Raw genomic sequence first — 18745 nt, 5'->3', positions numbered from 1 at the left:
TCTTTCATTGTACTCATTTATGGACTCTCCAGTCTTCATTTTAATGTTTTCAAACTTCTGAACAGCAACTGAGAGTTTATTTATTTTGTCTGCTCGTTGCCCTCGCATAGCTAAATCAACTTCTCCCAGATCTCTTTTGTTGTTCTGCACATCTTTATTTCGCTGAAAATAATCTTTATCATCGTCTTGTGCAACTAGTGAAAGAGGATCGATTTTAGGTGTTCAAATGCGCAACGGAAGTCCAAAATTTATTTTCTAGGAAGAAAACCGAACACCTCATGTACTAGGATGTGTAGCAAATACAAAACACAAATTGTCATACATAGTGTGTTTAAGAAATGTACCTATCAATCTCAAGAGATTGATCATGGCTCCAACTTAGTTGTCAAACAACTAAGCTCTTCAATAGCAAGACCCTCTACAAGCTTTCCTTGTTCTTGAAATCTTTCCTTCAAATTAGGTACACCACCAACAAGCTAAATCCACTCTAATTTTGCACTAGAAAAATTAGAGCATTTTCATTGAGAAGACTAAGCTTTCCTCAACCATTGAAGAACAAAAATTGGAGGAGAATTATCTTAAAATTTTCGGCCATATGGTGTAGTAGGAGAGAAGGAGAAAACATTTTTCTTGGTTGGGCAAAAAGTTGAAGCAAAAAGTTGCATGACATGCCTTGGACATTGAAAAAGTTGTCTCCAACCCTTCACCTCCCTTGCATGCCTTCTACTTGGGCTTGTAACAAGTACAAGGCCCATGGACTTTTATTTAAATGTCCCAAACATATTTGAGTCCATTTAAAGTTTACTTGATTTTACTCAAGCCCACTAGTTTAATAATTATTTCTAATTGGGCTCTACAAGGCCCAATGTTATTTAATTAATTCAACACTTGAATTAATTTAATTATTTGGACTCTACTAGGCCAACTAGTGTTTAATTAGTTCAACACTTGAATTAATTTAATTTAGTCCATAATAATGTTTATGAAAATCACAATTTTCAAATACATTATTTGTTTGGCCTACTTCTATTTTTATTTATGCTTATAAACTCCTTTATAAGTCGTTCAACACATTGAACTATTTTACTTCTCAACGGGATCTAGAAAGTTAGCACTTGTGTGACCCTCAATGGTTCATTGATACAACTAGCCGTGGGTTCACATCTCCATGTGATTCGGACTAAACATTTCCTTATACGAGCATACCCCAATTGCTTCATTCTTACTTATCAACTACTTGCTAACAAGAATGTCAGAACTCAAGTCTGATAGTACCCAACCAATCATGTTAAACGCCTAGCAGCATCGCTTACATGATTCCCTAGGTATCAAATGATAGTGCCTGCAAGAACCATTCAATTATGGTTAGCGTACAGTACGGTCCCTTCAACTCATATATCCCGACCGATTCGACAACCATTGGTTTATCGAGAGTTGTCAATGAATCGATACTATGTGTCATGTCGTAGTTGCATCGACCCCTTTCATAATTACCACCATACTCTGATAAGAGATTTCAACCTACATACACATGAGAACACATAGGATATCCATACCCGAAGGTAAGCGGTGAATCCCCGACTACAATGCATCGACTCCTATATGTTTCGACAGAACACCCAACCTTGCCACCTGATGGCCCCATGAGAGTCGGTAAACAAGTCAAAGTGTAATTCTAGCACATAGAGTCTCAATATTATCCCGGGTCATAAGGACTAATGGTGTACAACCATAAACTAGGACTTTTCCACTTGATAAGTGAGAACCACTTGGAAGGTCCTTTATGGAGGGTTGTTCAGTGCACTCTACCAGGAGCACCTATCTGCATGCTCGGACATCACAATGTCCCCTACCAATGAAACATGGTACTCACATCGCAGATACTAGTCTCGAACTCGAGCGGCCTATATCCTTCTTAGCGGCGGCTGAATCGACTAGGAACTGTTTAGAATATACAGTATTCCAAATATGAGTTTCATGATAGTCATCATATGAGCATCTCATATTCTTTCTACTATTTGTATATTCAAGGGCTTTATCTATGCAACTAGCATTGGTATACAGATAAAGATGTGCCAAAATAATAATTTCAAATATTATTAAAATAAAGATTGCTTATACATAGAGTTTCATTGTGAACACTCGGCCAACACTTGGCTCGACGGGCACCTACTCTAACAATCTCCCACTTGCACTAAAACCAACTACCACTACAAGAAAAAATGGCTATACTGACATTTTCTTAGTGACATTTTTAAAATAATGTCGTTATTACATACATATCATGACATTGGTTACACATAAAATTTTTAATTAAAAAAATATTAAATTAGATATGTTATAATGACGTTTTTAATGAATTCCACTAAAAGTTCTTATTTTTCCCACTCATTTCCAATTTTTTAATCTCTCACTCTCACTCTCATTAAAAAACTAAAAAAAAAACTTAATTAAAAGGAAAAAAAAGGAAAGAACGATGGATTAATTTATACATTGTGCCAAATCTCTCTCGCCGCTTTTTCTCCCAAATCTCTCGCGCCCTTCTTTTCCCTCGTTCAGCCGCTAATCCTTCCTTCTTATTTCTTTTTTCTAGTGTCACGGTTTGAGATTTGTCCAGCTGCTTCTCATTTTCAGATTTGTCCAGCCGCTCATCTCCGGTAAGTTCCGAATCCCTTGTTTTGTAAGAGATTTTGGTCACAGTTTTTTGTTAAGAGTGTTCGAGTCATATAGAAGAGGATTTCGATTCATTTGATTTTATAAGAGGAGTTCGATTTTATAAGAGTGTTCTATTTTAGAAGAGGTGTTCGATTTTATAAGAGTGTTCGATTCATTTGATTTGCTTGATTGATTTATTGAGAATAGAGGAGTGTTCGATTTGAGTCACAATTTTTGTGATTAAAAAGTTGATTCATAACATAAATATTGTTCTGTGTTCTTCATTGTTTTTGAGCTGAGCTTGGCATTTTGTGCTGAGTTTATATGAAGGAGCTCGCAACGTGTTTTGACCAGCACTAAAACCCATAAACAAATGCGCAGGTTATGTATGATCATGTTGATAAAGTGGGCCTAACTCAGTTATTTGGAAATCAATCCTTACAGAGCATTATGCTTCCTAACCCCTTAACTCTCAAATTGTTGTTGCACTTTGCGTATGTGCTTATCTATTGAACCTTCTAACCATATCACCTAACATAGGATATGCTCGGAAAAACCAATGTCTAATCATATTATAGCCGATCTATTTCTACTAACTGAGTTGAAAGGTTGGTTGTTAAGTCACCAATATCTGTACTTTCCAAGATGCAATTAGTTTGGATCTGAGTTGTGACAACAAGGTACATCCACAATCCACATGCTATGTGTTTAGGAAGCAATTAACAACCATAATGCAGATACAAGTAAGACTTTGTGAAAACCCAGCCTCGCTATTCTACGCACGTACAGTAGTAGAAAAATGTAAGCGTATAACAATACCATTACTCTGAAACTAAGGACAGAGGAAACTTCGCCTGTTCACTTGCCACTCTTTGAAGTATTGGAGTATTTATAATAAAGAACATCTATCACCTGGAACACATTTACTATGGGAAATCATTGAACATTAAGTAACTGAGGGGCAGATTTTAGGCAACACTCATCTGTTGAGGTGTCTTAAATAAGAATCGAGTGTATATGATAAGATTCCAGGGTAACAGTGCTATTACATGTAATCTGACCAACACTCATAAATAGAGAAAAGCTAGCTTCATTAAAGCCATTGAGGTATGGGCTTCATAATCTAACATTTCACGAGATTCAAAGAGGTATGAGCTTCATAATGTAATTTCCAAGATTTCATATTTCAGAGATTTTGAGATTTTTTAGAGTTTATTTTATAAGTATGGAGATGTCTAGGAATTGGCACACACGTGCACAGTTGTGAGAATAAGCTCTAAATATGATTATATAAGATTTAAACATGGACAATACATCTTATACTCCATCAGTCGACAATTGATCTGTCACACACACGCGCGCGCACACACACACACACACATATGTACATATATATATATAGATGGATATTCCAAGAACAAAAAATTGAATACTGAAAGGCAAAAGTTGATCAGATTCTTTGAACTGATGTAAACCCTTTTAATATATACTTCTTAACTTTGATTAATGTTTCCTTTTTCTCAAACACTCGCACTCCATATGTAAGAAAAAAATACTTGAAGCTTAACTGTTTTTCCACATCTGGAATGAACACTATATGTCAGCTTTCCTTCTCTTTTAGATTTTATTAAAACATAATGACCATTATCTGACTTCTTTGATTTCATGAGATTTTTTATTTTTAGCCAATAGGAGTATATTATCAATGATTGATGACAATATATAACAAAGGGTTTGTTTGAGGTGAATGGTATTTTTACTTAATTATATTCGTTTTTTATAAAATAATAATATATATTTTTTTAGAAGTTTATAATATGTTTTTTTAATTGAAATCAAATAATAAATGTCCGTTTGGGAGAAGTATTTATTTGTTTTGGCTTGTTTTTGCATATTGACTATTGTTTCTTGCTTTATAAATAGAGGCTCTCGAATGTGGCATATGCTTGTTTATTCTTTTTGGGTACACAAATTAAATAAGAAACAATTCATTTTCTTAAGCTTCCAGGTGTGACCAATATGTAACTTAGCTGGATTACTAAGCATATTGAATTAAAATATATATAAATAGTTGTCCATGTGTTATATTGGCTGAAAAAAAGTACATTTAGATAACAATATAGTTATAAATATTTGAATTTTGTCGTTCATTATCAACTATAATTTATTAAGCAATAAACAGTCGATCTAGTTATTGACGTTGATGACAAATTTCATATGTTCGATTAACATGATTTCAAAATATATCAACTATTAATATATGAAATCAATTTATAACAAGTGGTGATCTCAAAGCTAACTTATTTTCTTTAAAATGATTGAAAATAATAAAAATATATGAAATTAATTCATAAAAAAATATAGCTATCTATAAGGGATTTTTGGGTTTCACTCTAGTTTTCTTTTGTTCACATATTTTTTTGGTTATTAAATTATTGTTGTGTTTTGAGACACTAATTGTATATATCTTGTTCGATATTTTACTCCACACATACAAAAATTATATATTTGTTTGCTGAACTAGTTTAAGTATATCTTTTTACCAGAATTGTGATGGATAAAAGTTGGATGTTTTTGCCGAGACAAACCAAGGAATACAGGAAAGGACTTGAGAGTTTCTTAGATTTTGCATTTTCTAATGCAAACATAAATGGAATGATTGCGTGTCCTTGTGCAAAATGTAAGATTGGCATATGTGTTTCAAGAGAGGATGCTTGTGATCATTTGACGGTTGATGGATTTATCAAAGGTTATACTCACTGGGTGGCTCATGGAGAGATAGCATGTAGTGCATCTTCAATATCTAGTTCTGTTCCATCTCGTGATGATGTAGATGATATGGAGGGATTAGTTCACGATGCTTTTGGGGTCCCACAAAACGATGGTGATACAATCAATACAGCGGGATTTGAAAAGGATAAAGAGATTCCAATCGGAGAGGCCGAGAAATTCTATAAACTAATTGATGATTCACAAAAAGAGTTATATCCCGGATGCAAGAAATTCTCAAAACTTTCATTCATCATTCGCTTGCTTCACTTAAAATGTCTTGGAAAAATTACCAATAAAATCTTCAATATGCTTTTGGATTTGTTGAGAGAAGCATTTCCAAATGCCATGAAAGATTTACCAAAGTCATACTATGAAGCAGAGAAATTGATGAAGCAATTAGGACTTGGTTATGAAAAGATCGATGCTTGTCCTAATGATTGCACTTTATACTGGCGGTTGGACGAAGAAAGAGTTCGATGCAAAACATGCAACGAGCCTAGATGGGAAACATCTGAAAATGATCCTATTGGTGACAAGAGGAATGTTGCACACAAGGTTTTATGGTATTTTCCAATAAAGCCTAGGTTACAACGTTTGTTCATGTCCTGCAAAACAGCAGTCCATATGAGATGGCATTCTGAATCTCGCACGAAAGACGGTTACATGCGACACCCAGCTGATTCCCCAGCTTGGCAAACGTTTGACCATAACCACCCTGAATTCGCAAAGGATCCCCGAAACATAAGGCTAGGATTAGCTTCAGATGGATTTAATCCATTCAAAAATATGAGTGTGGCGCATAGTACGTGGCCAGTCATTTTAGTGCCTTATAATCTTCCACCATGGATGTGGATGAAACAACCATACTTTATATTATCATTGCTAATACCTGGTCCATCTGCTCCTGGAAATAACATCGACATCTACTTGCAGCCCCTTGTTGCAGATTTGAAGGATTTGTGGGAGGTAGGAGTGCAGACATATGATGCATCAACCAAGCAGAATTTTCAATTGAATGCCGCATTATTATGGACTATAAGTGATTTTCCTGGATATGCAACCCTATCTGATGGAGCACCAAAGGTAAATTTGCATGCCCAGTGTGCCACAAATTTACACATTCACGCTGGTTAAAAAATGGCAGAAAATATTGTTATATGGGTCACCGCAAATTTTTGAACGGTGATCATGAGTTTCGCAAAGATGCTCAAAATATTGATGGCACAGAAGAGTATGGAAGACCATCACCCATACTTTCGGGAGACACAGTGATCAACGAGTTGAAAAATTTTAATTTGAAATTTGGAAAAACAGTTGATGATAATCCAGAACTACCATTCAATTGGAAAAAGTTGAGTATTTTCTTCGATTTACCATATTGGAAAGATAATGTGGTACGCCACAATCTTGATTTTATGCATATTGAGAAGAATGTGTGCGAATCAATTTGTGGGACACTGCTGAATATGGAAGGAAAAACAAAAGATAATATTAAATCACGTCTTGATTTGCAAGAAATTGGAATAAGATCAGCACTTCATCTTATTGAGAAAGGACCAAGTAGAGTTTATCTGCCTCCAGCATGTTATTCAATGGGGAAAAATGAGAAGGGCACATTTTGCAAGGTTTTGAAAAAAGTTAAAGTTCCAAATGGATATGCTTCTAACATTTCACGGTGTGTTCAAATGAAACCGGCAAAATTAATTGGTCTAAAAAGCCATGACAACCATATTTTGATGCAGCAGTTTTTGCCGGTGGGACTACGTAGAACTTTGTCTAAATCAGTTCGGACTCCTTTGATTAGATTCAGTAGGTATTTCAGAGAGCTATGTTGTAAAGTAATTTCTCCTACTTATGTGGTTCGTCTAAGGAAAGATATTGCGGTGATCCTCTGTCAGTTGGAGAAGATTTTTCCTCCCTCATTTTTTGACATAATGATTCATTTGACTGTACATTTGGCTACTGAAGTACAACTTGCTGGACCAGTTTACTATCGTTGGATGTATCCAATTGAAAGGTAAAAACAAATATTATTGATATTGTTTTATTTAAATTATTGTTTTCACTAAATAATACAAAATTTATGTTTTTGGTACAAGGTATTTGGGGACATTGAAGTCATATGTTCGAAATAAAAATAGGCCAGAAGGATCCATTGCTGAGGGGTATTTGGCTGAGGAATGTTTGACATTCTGTTCTTTTTATTTAGCTGATTATGTAGAGACAAAATTCAATCAATCAAAAAGAAATGATGAGACAACTATCGGCTCAACATTCGCATTGGGCGTGTTTACGGCCTCTGGTTATGCACTTGGAAAGCCCATTGCAACTAAGTTTGATGATGAGACATTAAAGAAGGCACATCAATATGTGTTATTCAACTGTCATCACGTACAATCTTATATAGAGTATGTGATTATATATTTCATTGTGTTTAAATATATAATCATCGATGTTTATCAAACCATCTTTCTTAATTTGCAGTGAACACCGTCAGATTTTGAATCTTACACATTCCGGTCTTCCACCACACCAAATTGAACGTATGCATAGTGAGTCTTTTGCCTCTTGGTTTGCCAAACATGTAAGTTTCTTTTGTAATTGTCATTAAGGTTAAATATTATGATTTTTATACATAATTTATCAATTTTTTCTTGTGTGATAGATTGAAAATACAAATCCTTCACAAGATGATCCAATATCAAATGATTTGAAATCACTTGCCAGAGGCCCAAATTTCATAGGGATACGATATGAAAAATTCATTTCCAATGGATTTAGGTTTCATACAAAAGAAGTGGAACGCAAAAGAAAAACTCAGAATTGTGGTGTAATTGTTCGGGCTACCACTTCAAGTTATTCAAGTATAAGAGATCAGAATCCAGTATCAAGTGAACTTGATTATTATGGGATTTTGCAAAATGTGATTGAGTTAGATTATGAGGGAGGTCGAAGAGTTGTTTTATTTGAATGTGATTGGGTCTCCAAAGGCAAACGACTAAAACTGGATGAAGATGGTTTTATGTTGGCCAATTTTACAAATGTGAAGCGTCACAACGAGCCTTATATATTAGCATCCCAAGCCATGCAAGTTTTTTATGTGGAAGATCCAGTTGATTGTAATTGGCATGTAATTATCACCACCGATACACGAGCAAAGTATAAAATGCAACCTATGGCAGATGTTGATACATATCTTCAAAGTTGTATTTGTAATCCTGAAGACGAGAATGAACATGAAGAAGTCGTTTGGGTTCGGGATGATGTTGCAGGAGTTGAAATTGACGTTGATGAATGATGAGATTTAGATAATGATGAGATTTTTTCTTGCATATATAATTTTTTATGTTTAGTTAATATGATATAAAGTGAAACTAGTAGAGTGGATTTGCCGGATACTAGAATAATAATAACATTATATATTTTAATTTCATTTTTCACTATGGATCTTTATTTATCATATCAAAGGATATAACTAACTTTTTTTTATCTTCAAGTTGTGGTTCTTGCTCTTGATAGGAATGGCTAGTGATGGTAAAACTGTTGGAAAACCTCATTTTCAACATCAAGATAAGGCAAATACACAATCTCGAATTATGATTGTCAATCACGCAGCTCGAAGTTCAAAAAAAGGTAGCATGTAACTTTATACATCAAGAATATGTTTGCTGATTTTGTATTACTCTTATTGGACCTTTTGATTTTGTCTGAATTTTATGTACTTTGTTCAAGTTGGTCTTGCAAGAGAACTCGGTAGCATGAATGATAGCGGAAAAGGTTAGCATTTTCTTTTTATAATTAAAAACTCAACTTACTTATATTTTGGTGGTATCAAAACTTGTGTAGAAATTCAAAACATACAAGGTATGTTGAATAACCAAATGGATGGAGTTTCAAAGCACCAACACAATGATTTACAAGGTATTAAATATAAAAAAGATATGAAACTTATAGCATTTTATTTGAAACGATTAAGTTTGGATATGTATAATGCTTACTTCATGTTTTATTTATTCTATATAAAAGCATTTGTAATTTTTAACCTTTTCTTTTGATAGGAATGACTCGTAAGAGTAAATTTTTTGGAAAATCTTATTTTCAACTTCGAGATGAGGAAGATACACAACCACTTATTATATCTGCCAATCATGTAAATCGAAATTCAAAAAAAAGAGGTATCATCGCATTTTACACAAAAACAATCTGTTTGTTGCTTGTGTATAACTCTTATTTGACCTTTTGCATTTGTATGAATGTTGTATACTTTGTTCAAGTCAGTCTTGCAAGAGAACTTGGTAATAACATGGTAGCTAGCGAAAAAAGTTAGAACTTTGTTGCTTATAATTAAAACTTAACTTGCTTATATTTTTGTGGAGTCAATACTTGTGCAGAATGTCAAAACACACAAGGTATGCTAAATAACCAAAAGGATAAAGTTTCAAAGCAGCAACACAATGATGTAGGTATGATATATAAAAATATATGAAACTTAAGAATTTTTTATTTCAAAAGATTAAATTTTGATATAATTCGGTATAATGCTTATTAATGCTTTATTTATCTTATATAACTTGCTTTTGATAGGAATGACTCTTAAAAATAAAAATGTTGGAAAAACTCATTTTCAACTTCAAGATGAGACAAATACTCAACCACTGATTTTGATTGACAATCACACAACTCGAAATTCAAAAGAAAGAGGTAGCATATTATTTATAATTATAAACTCAATTTGCATATATTTTGTTGAAATAATGCTTGTGCAGATTGTCAAAGCATTCAAGGTGCATCAAGAAACCAAATAGATGAAGCTTCAAATGAAAATGACATTGAATTACAAGGTAACATCCTAAAAATTAAGATATAGAAAGACATGAAATTATAGTTTTTTAGTTCCGATGATTACATTTAGATATAACTTGTTATAATACTTACTTCATTCTTTATTTATTCATATAAAAAACATACAGGTTTGACTTCTAGGATCACATTCAACAATAACCCACATGTTGAAAATGATTTTATGAACGAAGAATCTGATCAAGGTAACCTATACGAAAAATGTAATAACTCATTTCACTTTATTTTTTCAATCATTTATTTCTCTTTTTTGCATCTAGATGTAGATAGCGAAAGTGAATCTCTTAACGCTGAGGAGAAAACTAGAGGCCCTACATTTATGAAAGAAATTTGGGGTAGACCTAGCACGCTGCCACGTATTAAGATTCGATGTGATGATATGGGACGTCCTATTGGATCAAGAAGAAATAAATTTACTGATTTTTTGGGTACTTTGGCAAGAAATGGTAAATTTTGCCCGATTGACGTGGAAGATTGGCATAAAATGCCCCTAGATAGTAAGAAAAATGCTAGATGTTATAAAGGTAATTGAAATGTTATTGAATAATTTTATTATTAAATAATTTTTTACTATGATGGTAAATTGTCTAAATGCCTTTGTAGGAAAAGTACGACCTTCCTCCTGGAACAGAAAGTTGGACGCTACGTTCAATAGCAACAAAATGGAGAAACTGGAAGGCAGAACTAAAAAAGAAGTATTATGATCCTGAGTTGCCAATGCAAGTTCTTCTTGAAGAAAAAGATAAAAGAGCTTTTGTAGAACAATATGTGAAACTAGTTGCTCAGTGGAACTCTGAAAAATCAAAGGTATAAAATATTTTATATGTTTAGAAAAATGTTCATGTAGACATTTGTCTTGTGTACCAAGTTGAATTTAATGTATCAGGAGAGAAGTGAAAAAAATAAGATTGCTCGGAACCAAAAGATAATGAATCAGACAACTGGAAGAAGATCTTTCGCTCAAGTGAAACAAAAATTGGTAATTTATCTTATTAATCTTATAATTCTACATGCATTAGAATCTACAAACTTTTAACCAATTACATATTAGAAAAAAGAAAAAGGGCAACCTCCATCAAGAGTTGAATTATTTCATGCATGTTTCATTCATGCTAATGGAAGTCCCTCAGGCAACATTGTGGCAGAAAAATTGGTAAGTTGTTTTATAAACTTCAACTAGATTACTTTCAAAGATATTTGTTTTCATAATCATTATGAATAAATTATGAATTTTGATTTTTTGGTGAAGGCTGCAATGAAAGAACTAGAAAATCAACTTCCTGAAGATGAGGATGATCAAATTGGTCAAAATGACGTATTTTCTCAAATCATTGGACCAGATAGATCAGGCCGAATGCGTATGCTTGGTGATGGTGTTAACCCATCTGATTTATGGGGAGAAGTTCCAAGCCGTAGTACATGCAATCGAATAGTGATGGAGCAAAAGATAAAGTTAGAAAAAATGGATGAGCAAATTAGAAAACAAGGCCAACACATTGCAATGTTAGAATCAAAGATTTGCAATCAACCAAACCAAAACCTTGGTTCAAATTACAACAATATACAACACACAGCATCCTCTAGTAGTCCATTATCTCCAAGGGTAAAGTCTTTTTTCTAGTTTTATTACTTTATTATTATATTGAGTTAGTACTTTATTGATTCAGCATTGGCTTTTTGGTTTAAGAATATACGTTAGATCATCTAGTAGGCCTGGCGCGCCTATTTTAAAAAAAAATTGGCCTATTGAAAAAAACTTTCAATGGTTGTTCTTGCTTCTGCAAGATCAACTGAGAAACTACTCTCTAAAGCTTCATAGAGAGCATTGTGGTGTCTCACAAATTTGTCAAAAAATGAACGGAAACTAGAACAAGTGTTCATATCCTCCACTTCTCCATCACCAATAATTACAACTCCTGCAAAATTAGCTAGTAAGTCCTTGGACATCTTTAGAAACTTATTTCCTAACTCACTCTCGCCTTTTTCAACAGCCTCTCCATAAGCCTTTAGTAGGTGAGGAAGACTGGATTCTTTGTCCAGATTTATTTCATCCACTAGTAAACATGTTTCTGAATTCTTGCTAGATTGCAAGGAAAAGCAAGGACTCCATTCATTTTCTTCCATTGTAAGTGACGAAGACAAGTAGACTTTAGTGTCATCTTCATCAAATTCACCATATAAATCTTGAAGATGGGGAAAATCAAGTAGACTTTAGTGTCATCTTCATCAAATTCACCATATAAATCTTGAAGATGGGGAAAATCATCAGAAAAGGTGGTTCCAATATCATCTTGTTGATTGTCCTCACAGTACATAGTAGAGTACAAATCTGTGTCAACAGTACTACTTTAATAAGAAGGAATTAATTCGATTACAGATAATGGATATATATGTATATAGTATATATGAAGAAGACTAATAAATTCCAACACCACTAGTTCATTGATCTCGTATGATGATGACAAGTTTCTTTATTTATTGCTAAGATCCCTTCCAAGTCTTCTTTCTTAATACTGCATTGCTTTTTTGTAAGCTATGTTTTGTGTGAGCTTATAATTAACTCGAGTTAGCTATTTATTGATTTAGATAGTATATTTTGATTGAGAATATATATTACATGTATATTTGCTGTCATGAGTTAACTAATTTGAATGATGTTTCTTTATGCTTTTTTGTTTTCTGGCTAGCTGGACATACTCATTAGCATAATGGTTGTTGATGATTGTACTTTATAATTGTTTTTATCAAAACTTTCTCTTTTGCACTTTCACATAGATTGGATGTTCTGTCTCAGTAAAAAGTTTATTTGATTCGACGAAAATTGTGGCAAAAGGAGTGGTTCGTAGCATGGATCCAAATACCGAAGTAGAAGACAGACGTTGGGACCAAATTGGTGTGAAATACAAGTTCTAGTTGTCCTAGAACGGGAAGAGAGTTGTCATTACAGATTACATAATGAGACGTTTTAAATTAACCTTATAACATATCATTAGTGACATTTTTTATTGTCACTATAAATAATGTACACGACACTTTTAGTTGTCATTATAAATAATATACACGACACTTTTAGTTGTCATTATAAATTATTTTACCTGACATATAAATTTGTCATTATTGCTATAATAGCAAGGCATGTATAAATATCTTTAAAACATGAGTTTTCTTGACATTTAAAATTTTCATTATATGAATAATTAGTAACACGTATGAAGTTGTCATTAACGTCTTATAATGACATAAAAAAATTTCAGAAAGTTTAAGACGACATTGGAATAGACGACATTTGTTGGAGATGTCACTAAAACTTAAATGTCACTAAATATTGAATATGATGACATTTATGAATGTCACCATAAGCATTTATTCTTGTAGTGTACCCATATGCTTCAAACCCATCAATTCGCGATGCTACTCGAATAATGGTCCAGGTAAAGGCTTAGTTAGTGGATCAGCAACATTATCTGCAGAGCCGACTTTGTCAATCGAGACATCTCCTCTTTCCACAATCTCTCGGAGGATGTGGTACTTTCTCAATACGTGTTTGGATTTCTGATGAGACATTGGCTCCTTTGCTTGAGCTATAGCTCCCGTGTTGTCACACAACACCGGGACAGGAACAACTTCCATAGGAAGAACGTCCATATCTTGGATGAAATTTTTTGGTAATCAGATGTACCTCCTCGAAGAATTCCAGAAAGGGGTAGTACTTCGACTGAACAGATAGATGTATCAGAAACTCAGATGGAAATACAGTTGGAAGAGTTTCAGTTATTTCAGCTGCCGATTCTGAGTGGTATCGAGACGTCTGAAGATTGTGAGAATTGGTTTGATGACATAGAAATACTGTTTGATTTACTTGATTATTCAGATGAGCAGAGAATTAAATTGATATTCCACCAGTTACGAGAGACTGCCAGAAGTTGGTGGATTACAAGTAAAAGAATGCTAGAACAGAGAGGTACAGTGATTTCGTGGGAAATATTCAGAACTGAATTTTATCGAAGATTCTTCTCAGGATCTTACCGTGAGGACAAGAAAGCAGAATTTGAGACAAGGTCAACTGAATATTGAAGGATATGTTGCTAAATTCTCTACTCTACTGCGTTTTGCTCCTCATGTAATTGGGAATGATGAAGCTGTAGCGGATCAGTTCATCAGAGGATTGAACTCGGAGATAGTTGCATTGATGAATATGCAGCGACCTTATCATTTTGCTGATGCCTTAAGTAAAGCGAAGAGAGCGAAGGCGAGTCTGATTAGACAACTAAAAAGGGTGTGTGCGATGCAACCCCAGACACAGCAATCCCCTCTCCGATTTGATCGCGGCAACACGAGTGGAAAGCAAGATTTGCTGAAAGCTCGAAAGAAACCATTCAAGAAGTTAGGGAGCGGACTGAGTGGTTCAACTAGCTCCAGTGGTTCCAGCCCAAGTTATACTGGAGTGTATTGCAGGATTTGCGGAGGGAGACATTCCACAGAGCAATGGCAGGGAGTGACTGGTAGTTGTCGTATCTGCCGACAGCCGGGACACTTGCTAGAGTTTGTCCCCAGAGAGATTCCCGAAGATTTCAGGGATCAGGACCATCTGGTGGTAGTGACCGAGGAACAGACTCAAGAGGCACTTGATGATATAGTGGCAGGTACTGTTACTTTATGATTATATTGCATATGTATTGATATATACTAATGCATTTCCTATGATTATCTTTGACTGAGTTGCATTGATATATATGGTATCTGTTGGGTCTGTATTGTTGTGGTATTAATCTTTGTACCTTTTGGGAAGGAAAGATTGATATCAGAGATTTCTGTGACATATTGTATACTACAGTAAGATGAGAATGAGATCGAGTTAAATTATGATGTAATTTTGTTTTCTGATTGGATTGCATTATTGATATTAATATGCTGAACAAGTACAGAACTATTATAGATTCCTTTCAGGAGAGTATAAGATTCAGACCAGATATGGCTGATGAGTAGAAATTTCACGGTAAGGATTCTAGATTTAGAATTCCTTTGATATCTGTATTGCCTATGACTCGATTGATACAGAAATGAGCAGATGGTATCCTTATGTATTCAGTAGATGTACTGAAATCGAGCCTAGCATTGGCAGATTGCCAGTGATGTACGAGTTGGCTGATAATTGCCAGATAAGATTTCAGATTTGCTTTATATCAGAAAAATAGATTTCAGAATTGAATTGAGATCAGATACTGTTTGTGCTTTAGAATTCAGTACAGAATGATATTAAATGTACAGAATGACACTGAATGAAGTGAAAGAATTGAAAGATCAGTAGAAGAGTACGGGCCAGGAGTTACATTTGATTTAGTGTTTCTCGGTGGCATATTTCAGTATGTTCAGAGATATTCTGATGATTTCATGCTTGTTGTATCTATGATAGCTTGATATACTTACAGCATCTGATCGACTGAATCGAATATCTGAAGATTGTATTGAATACTCTGAGAACTGTGATTATTGTATACAGAAATTATTAAGATATGAATCCTGCTGGAAATAGATTGTATTCAGAATATGCGATATCTGAAGTTAGTATACCGATTGATTTTGACACAGTTGAGATCATGATCAGTAGATAAGAATGATACCGATATTAGAGAGATCAGAAATATCAGAAATTTCAGAAATGTCAGAATTGTCAGAAATTTATTTTTGGTCTGAGTTGGCAGATTATCTTATACGATTGTTATTTTGTGTCTGCCTGAGTATTGTTATATTTCTACAGCCGTATTTGATACAGATCAATGTGAACCGTTGAGATTATATACAGTTCAATCCGAATCAGAGTTGAATTCGAGAATTTCAGTAGATCAGAAATATAATCAGAATGTTCAGAGCTTAATTTCAATAATCAGAATAGAGCATCGATCAGAGTGAAATATATGTGATTTTACGGTATGAGAATGATTATCTTGTGATGTCAAATGTTTCAGAATTGTACAACAGAATTTGATATCGATAATCAGAACCGAATACCAGGTAGGTATTTTTCTTTAATTTATATTATTAACTGATTTTTTGTACCAAATAGTTCGAATCTGAAATGACCGATAGTGTCCGAAATGCACCATAGTGGATTCAGTTTTCATTTTGGTGACTGAGAATGTATGATATTCGAACAGATAGTTTTGATATAGACAGATTAAATCAGTTATGGCAGAATTTATGCTGAAATGTTGGCAGAATTTGTACTGAAATGTCTGAATCGCCAATAAATGAAGATAGAAAGATATAAATCAGAAGAGTTATTACAGAATTGGTATATTTCTGACTAGACATGGGGAGTATATTTCGATGAATTTCGTAATAAGACCACTGCAATACTTTCCAGATTGTGATGTAATATGATTGTGATTGACAGATTGTCCAATCTATATCTATTAGTTTGTACCAGATAACATAAAAACATGACCAAATGACACAGATCGATGTCAAAGAAATGGTCAGACTGATCAGAATGTAGAACTAGACTATATCAGATTATGATTTTGATTGAGTTTGTAATTGTGGCAGAACGTACCATGAACTCATTCATATATTATCCACCGACTGACAGATAGCCAGAGTGTACTATCCAGATATTAGAAGATAATTATGGAGTTGTAGTGCTGGATGCTAGCACTAGTTAATATGACATATAGTCATCCTATGAATTATAGTATGATAATAACCATCAGAAGAGTAATGAGATAGTTGCAGATAAGATATTGTACATTGAGTACCACAGATTTCTTTCATATAGAGATGATATCTTTGAGGTATATGAACTTTAATCTAAATTGATCAGAGATATGACAAAGGAAATGTAACTAATTCAGAACAGAATGAAGATAGCTCAGACCAGACAGATTTAATATGCCGACGTCGGATAGTGACGATTGGTATTTGGGGCCGAAGATTTAATATATCCTTGACTGGGATAAATAGATCTGATATCAGCTAATGATATTGATTTGGTATGAGCTGTTGATTGGTATATACGGATATTGTATAGCCAGTATTTTACGATTGATTCGATTAAAATGATTTCGAGTGGTATTATGATTTTATGCTTCTTGAATGACTACTCCAGTCTTGAATCGGAGATCCGTGAAAGGAAGAAAATTTAGAACGAAGAATATTCTACTGTTGCATATACAGTAAAGTCGACAGAGCATTAGAAATCTTCCTTGAAAGACAGAATCTGATATGAGATTAAGATGTCAGAATGGATTCATTGAGATGAGTTTTGATTTAAACTCTGTATACATTCCTTCTGATATGTCTGAATTGATTACTTGCGATTTCGAGGACGAAATCATTTCTTAGAGGGGGAGGAATGTAAGGCTCGAGATTTATTAGTCTTCATTGATGTGATATTCGGAAGATATGAGTATGCATGACATGTAATGAGAGGCACTGAATGAGATTATGAAGGGTTGCATAAAGTCTAGACCGCACCCGCGCTACGAACAAGACCGCACCCGCGCTACGAACAAGACCGCACCCGCGGTTGATGGACAGAGAGTTGGAGATTAATTACAGAAGTGACACCGCACCCGTGGTGAAGAAGTACCGCACCCGCGGTGCATGGCCAGTAGGGTATGAAAGTTGCTACTGGAGATTGAGCGCACCCGCGGTGCTAGACAGACCGCACCCGCGGTGTTGTACCAGTAGGGTCAGCGCACCCGCGTTAAAAGACAGAGCACACCCGCGGTCCAAGCTTCGGGGAAAGTTGATGCATATCAATACATGGAGCGCACCCGCGGCGCAAAAGTGAGCGCACCCGCTGTACGACGTGCGCGAGAAAGAAATGGGCCACTTGTCCTAGCATGCATGTGATATATATATTACTTCATTCCTTCGGCCATTACAGTAGAAATTGATCCAAAGTTCAGAGAGAATCCTCAAGCTTCTTTGTACTTGAGAAATTTAAGTTTTGGCAAATCCGTCTATCCGATTTGCAATCCGGAAATAGTTCTGGATCCTCTCGACACGAGCTACAATTGGACGTAAGTTTTCTTAAGTTTCTATATGATTTTAAATTATGGTATTTCCAGAATCGAATATGATTCAGATATGTTGTTCTCGAGACAATAGACATCGTATAATCGAAATCGGATTAAAGAACAAACTGTTTATGCAATTGTTATGAATTTTCAGAGTTGATTCAATTGTGGTTATACCAATTTGATATCAAAATTATGTTGTTATCGATTATGAGGTGTTGGAATTGATATCTGATTTATACTGTATTGCGGGTATATTGATATTATTCAGATTTGGTTCAGATGAGTTGTTGATTCGAATATACTGATATTGTATTGCCGGTATTGTGAGACTGTACAGAATTGAGATTATGATTCGTATTGATATGAGTTGTATGATTATATCTGTGATGTTGAGATTGACGGGGCTATCAAGACCGTATTGTTATGCCGTCGAG

General features: G+C 34.4%; 3 protein-coding genes across 8 annotated transcripts; all 3 read left to right on the top strand.

Annotated features, from left to right (window-relative positions):
* The first annotated feature begins 2241 nt into the window (after nt 1–2241).
* On the top strand, nt 2242–13230 carry LOC142551173 (uncharacterized). Of its 6 annotated transcripts, none has more exons than XM_075660252.1 (10): nt 2242–2657; nt 8925–9060; nt 9160–9204; nt 9274–9348; nt 9486–9602; nt 10194–10268; nt 10398–10472; nt 10548–10811; nt 10891–11094; nt 11174–11266. In XM_075660252.1, exons 2-9 carry the CDS (start codon nt 8949–8951, stop codon nt 10989–10991), a joined length of 864 nt encoding a protein of 287 aa, XP_075516367.1. In that variant the 5' UTR covers nt 2242–2657; nt 8925–8948; the 3' UTR covers nt 10992–11094; nt 11174–11266. The 6 variants fall into 6 exon arrangements, with proteins under 6 accessions (XP_075516367.1, XP_075516369.1, XP_075516366.1 ...); XM_075660251.1 differs by lacking the exon at nt 9486–9602 and adding an exon at nt 10012–10128 and having other exon boundaries at nt 2249–2657; XM_075660255.1 differs by lacking the exon at nt 2242–2657 and having other exon boundaries at nt 8963–9067.
* Nucleotides 5209–6561, top strand: LOC142550604 (uncharacterized). Its single transcript, XM_075659677.1, has one exon. The coding sequence runs from the start codon at nt 5209–5211 to the stop codon at nt 6559–6561; it is 1353 nt and encodes a 450-aa protein (XP_075515792.1).
* Nucleotides 6585–8725, top strand: LOC142550603 (uncharacterized). The gene is made up of 4 exons (XM_075659676.1): nt 6585–7444; nt 7527–7799; nt 7912–8011; nt 8093–8725. Exons 1-4 carry the CDS (start codon nt 6585–6587, stop codon nt 8723–8725), a joined length of 1866 nt encoding a protein of 621 aa, XP_075515791.1.
* Nucleotides 13231–18745: the final 5515 nt, after the last annotated feature.

This window comes from Primulina tabacum, chromosome 7 (genome assembly GCF_025594145.1).
Source record: "Primulina tabacum isolate GXHZ01 chromosome 7, ASM2559414v2, whole genome shotgun sequence".
NCBI classification, from domain to species: Eukaryota; Viridiplantae; Streptophyta; class Magnoliopsida; order Lamiales; family Gesneriaceae; genus Primulina; species Primulina tabacum.
Note: the sequence above shows the minus strand (reverse complement) of the source record. Positions and strands in the feature narration are given on the sequence as shown.